Raw genomic sequence first — 7,311 nt, 5'->3', positions numbered from 1 at the left:
TACTGATGCAATTCTCTATCTATATAAAAGCCAAGTACGGCCAAGGATGGAATACTGTTGCCATATCTGGGCAGGAGCTGCCAAAAACAGCCTATCATGCCTTGACAGAGTACAAAATAGACTTCGTGGTTTAGTGGGGGATGCCCTTTTCTCTACCCTGCAACCCCTCTCCCACAGAAGAGACGTTGCGAGCCTATCCTTGTTTTATCGTTATTTTCATGGCAGGTGCTCGTCTGAACTCCAATCCCTGGTCCCCCCTCGCCAATCTTTCACGAAAAACACCCGTCTAGCTGAATCCACTGTGAAAAATTTTCCCCACTCTATATCTGTGCCTAAATCAAAACGCGGATTTCATGAGCAAAGCTTCTTTCTTAGAACTGCACGCCTGTGGAACTCTGTTCCGTCTGCCTGCTTCCCTCCGGACTACAACTTGGATGTCTTCAAGTCTAATGTTAACAAATTCCTAATGAACCGCCCCCCTAATTAAACACTTCATAAAATCTCCTCACTAACGTGATGTACTTGCAATAACCCTTATCCCTGAGTGGCTTCCGGGCCTTGATAAGTGGTGATCACTGTGTAAAAAAAAAAAAAAAAAAAAACGGAACTGAACTGTTCTCTTCTTCAACCAGCCGTCATGATATTAATTCTATCTCTACACAAGAACACTTCAACCTATTTCTCTCTCTCTCTTGTACTCTTCTACTAATGCTACTAACGAAAATGACAAATAAAGTTGTTTATTAAATGTTAGAATGAGACTTCCTTTCATTGTCTTCATTATAAACAACAAGGAGATTATATTGTTAACAAGGAGATTATATTTTCATATTTTTTTTGATAAAAAAAAAAATTAAAAATAAGGTATTCATGCACTTATGTTAGCGTGCTGAAACAATGATATTATTTAGAAAGACATTCTTAACATGGAGTGGCGCGAATGTTTTGTATCTATTGTATACTTTTACGTAACAATTTAATAAATAAAAATACCGCAAAACTTCAATTTAACTTGAAAGTATCATTTAAAAAAATCGCACAGTTACTTAAGTGTATAAGCACCATCTTTTTTTTAAATTAAGAAAAATATTAATTAATATAAAAATATGTCACAGTTTCAAAATCACCGTCTCCATTTTTCTTTGTTTTTCACCCTCGCTGTTTCTCTTCATCTTCCCTTTCCTTAAACAAAGGACACAATTCGCTAATGGAAGCTAAACGTATGAACAACATCCGGGTTCAGTAAATATGTTTGCTTTCCCTTTCTTTCCGTCCTTGACTCCTTTATACATGTCAGAATTCAAATGTATCAAGCTTAACGTCAATAATTCAAACAATTGACTTTTTACTTTTAAACAAAATTAATTTAAATGGAATCAACTTTTGATTGCAAAAATTTCGTTCTGGAATTAATTAGAGTCGTTTGTTTGTCTTGTGGGGAGCGACACCTCTAATATTACTCTGCTGAAATGAATACAGCTCGCTTCGGCCCAGTTAGATTAGCTCGGCTTGGGAGTAGGAGGAGGCTCCAGGAGTGGACTGATGCTACGAGTCACGTCGACCAAATCCACCAAATGGATTCCCAGCAGCAGCAGCCGTCTCAGCAGCAGTTCAAACAGCTCTTATTAGGGTTAACCAACCAGCCCTTATCAGGGATAATAAGTTTTTTTACTAATTTGATTCACTACTGCTTGCCTCCTGAGACCCACCAGCAGTGAACTTCACTTCCAGTCTCCAGCGCCTCCTGCAGACTTCCAGCCCTTGGTGCTTCCAGCTCCTTCTGCAACTTTCCGGCAGCCTCGCCTGCACCTTGCTCCTCTGGCCTGCAACCTCACCTGCACCTTGCTCCTCTGACCTATGACCTCGCATGCACCTTGCTCCTTCGGTCTGCAACCTCACCTGCACCTGACTCCCTACCGACCGTCCGTTCCTTAACACTGACCTTATGTTCTCAGTGCCGACCGCTCATCAATTCCTTAACACTGACCCCTACGCTCTCAGTGTCGTCCGTTCCTTAACATTGATCCCGCATTCTCAGTGCCTACCGTCTGTTCCTTAACACTGATCCCATGTTCTCAGTGTCCACCAACCGTTCCGGATCGCCCTGACATCCAGCCAATCATTCCAGACCCAGCGAGCAACCTTAAACCATGCTACGTCTAGAGTACCTGTTCCAGCCCTCCAGACTTTAGCCGGCAGTGACATGCAACCTTCCAGACAACCAGCATCCAGATCATGTGATTTTTCACTTCCTTTGCAAATAAAAGGCGAACCCTCATCTTTAACCGAACAACCTGTGTCTGTCATTCTTTGTTTGTTGTTGGGTCGATTGTCCCCAGCCGGCCGGTCCCACAACAAATATAATCCTAATATTGACGACCGAGTGTTGTCTGTTTTTGTGTTTTAAATAAAAATGGTTATTTTTTGTGCAACACCAAATCGGCAATGCCAAAACGTCCCATTTCTAAAGAGATGGCATCAAAGTCTGGAAGAAAAGGCCCTGAATGAGCTCAGAATAAAGAGACAAATTCCTTTTATAGTGCATTGATGACTGCTGATAGTACAATGCTTTCATGAAATCTGATTGGTTGGATTGATTCACGAAATGCGCAAAGAAAGGAAAATTGTGTTCGTTTCCATCACATGAGTTAAGGCATTCAAGGATTAAACATTCAGTTTTATTAGTAGTGTGGAGTCATAAATAAAGTCAACATAACAAGGGATAAAAGTTCGATTATGAAACCTCTGGTTTTGTTTGGTGTGCCGAGGCATGAAAACATAGGGCAACATGACACATAGATGAAATGCAGTTTGCTTTTATGCCTGGGGATAGTACAACTGGTGCTATATTTATCCTGGATCTAATGCAAGAAAAGTACCTTAGTAAGAAGAAGAACCTATATTTTGCCTTTATGAATCTGAAGAAAGCTTTTGACAGAGTGTAAAGAGAATTTGTCTGGTGGACTCTGTGTAAACTAGTTGTAGATGAGCAGTTAGTGAAAATTTATCATGCAATGTTCAGAAATGCTCAAAGTCATATTAGAATTGATTAGCAATTGCCAAGGCAGCTGTGAGGAAGGTGGGCTCTCTCTATCATGCTAAAAGGCTGCTCACACCTGAAAGTATCCTGTATCTCTACAAGGCGATGATTCGCACATGCATGGAATATTGTTGCCACATTTGGGCGGATGCATCTGCTACTAATCTCTTGCTCTTAGACAAGGTTAAAAAAAAGTCACTAACCTAATAGGTCCTGACCTATCACCTAAACTCCAAACTCTGTCCCATCACCGAAATGTAGCATCCTTGTGCTTGTTTTATGAATATTTCAATGGCAAGTGCGCTGACGAACTCTGAGCACTAGTACCCACTCGACAACAACATTCACAATAAACCCAACAAACAGCAAAATCCCACTTCTACACTGTAGAGATCTCTAGATGCCATAAAGCCTTCTACTTGAATAGCTTTCACCCTCGAACTGCTGCACTTTGAAATTCCCTCCTGGGGCCCCTGCTTCCCTGACTGTACTGGCATGCAGAAATTCAAGTGTAATGCTGCCGAACTCCATAAATAGTATCCCTGAAAATCTAGTACCAAATAGTAGTCCCTCACGACTAAGTGGCCCTGTGCCTTGTGTGAGACGAAATGACAATAAAAATAAAAAATAACATTTAGTTTCAACTTTAATGTTAAAGTAGGAGTACATCAGAGTATTTTGTGGTTTGTGAATGGAAGGAAGAGGATCATTTGTAACTCTTGCCATTCCATGGAGTTCTTTTTTTTTTAATGACCCTTCACCTCCTTTCTCAATTTAAAAATCATGAAATGAAAATGAAAATCGACAAATATGTTTACCATATTTACATCACACCAAAGAGCATCCTATCTTTACAAAGCCATCATTTGCCCATGCATTGAGTATTGTTTCCAAATTTGTGTTAGTGCATCACTTTTAGACACGGTCCAAAAAATGAGTCTCAAACCTAATAGGTCCTGCATTATCGGCCAAACTCTAACCTCTGTTCCATCGCTGCAATGTCGCATCCATGGGCTTGTTTTACAAGTACTTTCATGGAATGTGCTCTGATGAAATCATAACGCTTATGCTTCCTTGACATTCATACTCCCATCTAATCTGACAAGCAGCAAAATCCCACCCCTTCACCTTAGATGCTGGAAAGCCTTCTGCTCTAATAGATTCTGCCCTCGGACTGCTAAACTTTGGAATTCCTTCCTTCTTCCCTGATTGTACTAACCCGCAGAAATGTAAATGTAATGTAAACAAAGACCTCACTGCTCAACTCCCCACAGTCCCCTGTTAGGCACAATCTCAAATAGTAGCCCCTTACATTCCAAATGGCAATATGACTTTTAAGAAAAAATTTCGAAATGGATTTCTCCATCAAAATATTAAACAGGTAAAATTAAAAAAAAAAATTATGATTATTTTAAATTTGAAAATTTTCGACTAATTTTATTCCGAAGAATTAAAAAAATATGAGTAATCAAAATTTTAGAAAGGTGATGGGGAGTCCGTCCTTATGAGAAGTTTAGAAATATGCAAAAAGAGAAAAAAAATCAATTAAAAAAGAACCAAAAAATAGAAGAGAAGTAAAGTGGGATGAAGAAAAAAAAAATAATAGTTGGAATGTTAGAATAGAGATTGAGAGATTGAGAGAGAGAGAGAGAGAGAGAGAGAGAGAGAGAGAGAAAGAGGGAACGCGAAATATTAGAGAGAGTCAGAAGTTCTTTAGCTGGGGAGGAGATTTTCTCGCCAGACGTGACTAATCGCTTGTAAGGTGCTTCCAGTTATGACTAGTCGCTCATTCTGAAAGCGAGGCACCATCAGCAGCAGCTACCAAAAAGAAGAGATAGAGAGGAGATTGCTGTAAGTGTCGTCATGCCGGCCGCTGGACCCTGTGTTAAGAAAAAGAAGATCAAGGAGAGGAAAAAAGCCGACCCTAGGACTTAGATAGAGAGGGACACTGGTCAGGGATTCTAGTGGTTTCGGGCCCGTACATGGACGAACATAACCCATGCGGTCATGTCGCGTTTAACTGGGTTTTAAAAAGAGAGAAGTTAAAAAAAGAAGGAAAAAAAGAAAAGAAATTGACGTCCATATATCAATCTAGAGAAAAAAGATCATTACTATAATCATCATTCATTATCGTTGTTATTGCGATACTTAAAACGTCGGACTAACATTTCATTCATAGTTCATCCCTTTCCCTGGACATTCCACTGTTTATTTAACTTTTAAAAAACCGCACACACACACACACACACACACACACACACAAACCTTTAGGAATTTACAAAATGCCGATGTAAAAAAATATTTTTTATTGATTGTTTTTATTATCTCTCGAATATATTTTGTGTAACTTACAAAAAAAATGTAGATATTTTTCATGAAACCCTTATTTTTGATTTTACAAAAAAAAAAAAAAAAAAGCAGAAAAAACCCAAACACGAAAAACAAAAACAAACATTACAAAAAGGAAAACGAATTCTCCATCTCCAGAGATATTTTTAAAACCCCACATTTCCTCTGATTTTCTCTTCAAACAACAACGAAATAACTAATTTCTAAACCCCGCATCGATATTATTTAGAGGTATTTTCTTTTTTGAATTAAATTCTCTTGGTTTTTATATATCTGTTTTTCCACTTTGCTGTTACAAAGAGTTAAAAAAAATTAGACACTATTGTTTGCCCCTTTAAAACAGCTGAATATGGCCATGTAGAAGAAAACAACAAAAAACAAAGGTGGCGAAATATTTACTAACATATTTGCACACAATTTTACTCCTCAGAAGATCCTATATTTGTAAATAAATGTTCATATAAGAGATGTCTATAGCCTTACGGACATGTCGCTTAAGTATTAAAGAAAGTTGTGATTTTAATAACTTAAAAGTCCAATCCCATGTTATGGGAATTCAAACTTTAATTATTTTGTATAGTCGTAACCACGTAGAAATAGTTGGTGTATATTATTTGTAATGTGTTTTTAACTTACCTTAAAAGGAAAATAGACAGTGATTTTTTTTTTTTTTTTTTTTTTTTTACTGGCCACAGCAAAACTTGGTGTATCCCCTGTCAATCATATTCAATAACCTTTTGCTGTTAACAAACCACACTCCAAAAGTATAGTACCGCCAAGTAATATGTAATCGTTATCAAGAAAATAGTAGTTCGCTTTCCGTAAGTCGTTTACATTAAGTTATTTGGCATGGAATGAATTTCACTACTTATTTTGAAAGACAGTTTTTTTTTTGTCTGTTTATTTATGTAAATCATATTTGGGATTGATGTAAAAGTTTAAAAATTTAATTACTTTTTAGTGTAGTTTCTTTACCCGGAGATATTGAGTTTCCATTTTTCAAGGTAGAGGCGAAACGTATTACTTATGTTCTTATCTTTAAAATATACAAGTGTTGTTGCTTGTATATCTAAATGTCCCTCCCTCCTTCTCTATCTATTAAAAAGCCCGTTTTAAGGCTACAAAATAATTTACTGTAATTTATCCGATCATTATAAAGCTCCCCCCCCCCATCCCGGTGCTTATGCACTTATTGTACCGCGTTATTTTTTTAAATAGTATTTTCACGATATCTTTTTTTTTTTTTATTATTATTAAATGGTTAGGTGGAAGTACAGAATACTTACAAAACACCCTCCCCATGTTAATAATGGCTTTCTAAATAATAACGTTATTTCAGCACGGTACAATTAGTAAGTACCACAAACCGCAAGCAAACCAACAAAAAACTATTCTCACATATTTATATTGCCCCCTCCCCCTTATTTATATACCCAACAAGTCACTATTATTTTGAAACTCTTAAAAGAAGGGCCCTTGTGAAGACATGGGCAATAGCCAGTCATGCTGCGCTTATTCTAGCCCCAAACAAATCCAAAATGCACGGCATAAAAGGAAAGAAGATATTTATCGTCCAGCCTGCACTGAAGACAGTGGAGCATCCGGACCCGGTGGAGCAGGTGTGGTCGGAAATCTGACCAGTGGTGGAGGTGCACAGAGACAGAGTCACAGCAACCTACAACATATCAGTGACCGCGAACCCGAAGGTGAGTGTGCTTTATTATATATACTAACCAGCAGGGTAATCCGACGTTTGCCCGAAACCATGCATAAGAAAATAAGATATGTTTTAGAATCTTTGAGATGAGGATTCTGACTACTGTTATCATCCTAGTCGCTATATTCACAACATTTCAGTCCGTGTACTCTCTGACCTTCTTTAGATGTGTGACTATAAGAACTTGGGAACTTATCGAACTCTG

At 38.0% G+C, this 7,311-nt stretch overlaps 1 protein-coding gene across 1 annotated transcript in view; it reads left to right on the top strand.

Annotated features, from left to right (window-relative positions):
* Positions 1-4,876: 4,876 nt before the first annotated feature.
* The window catches only part of LOC145303420 (cyclin-Y-like), an 85,646-nt gene continuing 83,211 nt past the window's right edge, over positions 4,877-7,311 (top strand). Inside the window, exon 1 of the mRNA XM_080144749.1 lies at positions 4,877-7,095. Within this exon, the coding sequence (XP_080000875.1) occupies positions 6,876-7,095 (220 nt within the window). The 5' untranslated portion in view covers positions 4,877-6,875. The remainder of the gene's footprint in view (positions 7,096-7,311) is intronic.

The sequence above is a fragment of the Euprymna scolopes genome, chromosome 19, assembly GCF_053919585.1.
Source record: "Euprymna scolopes isolate OS-2025 chromosome 19, ASM5391958v1, whole genome shotgun sequence".
Taxonomy (NCBI): Eukaryota; Metazoa; Mollusca; class Cephalopoda; order Sepiida; family Sepiolidae; genus Euprymna; species Euprymna scolopes.
This window is presented reverse-complemented; position numbering and strand designations above follow the sequence as displayed.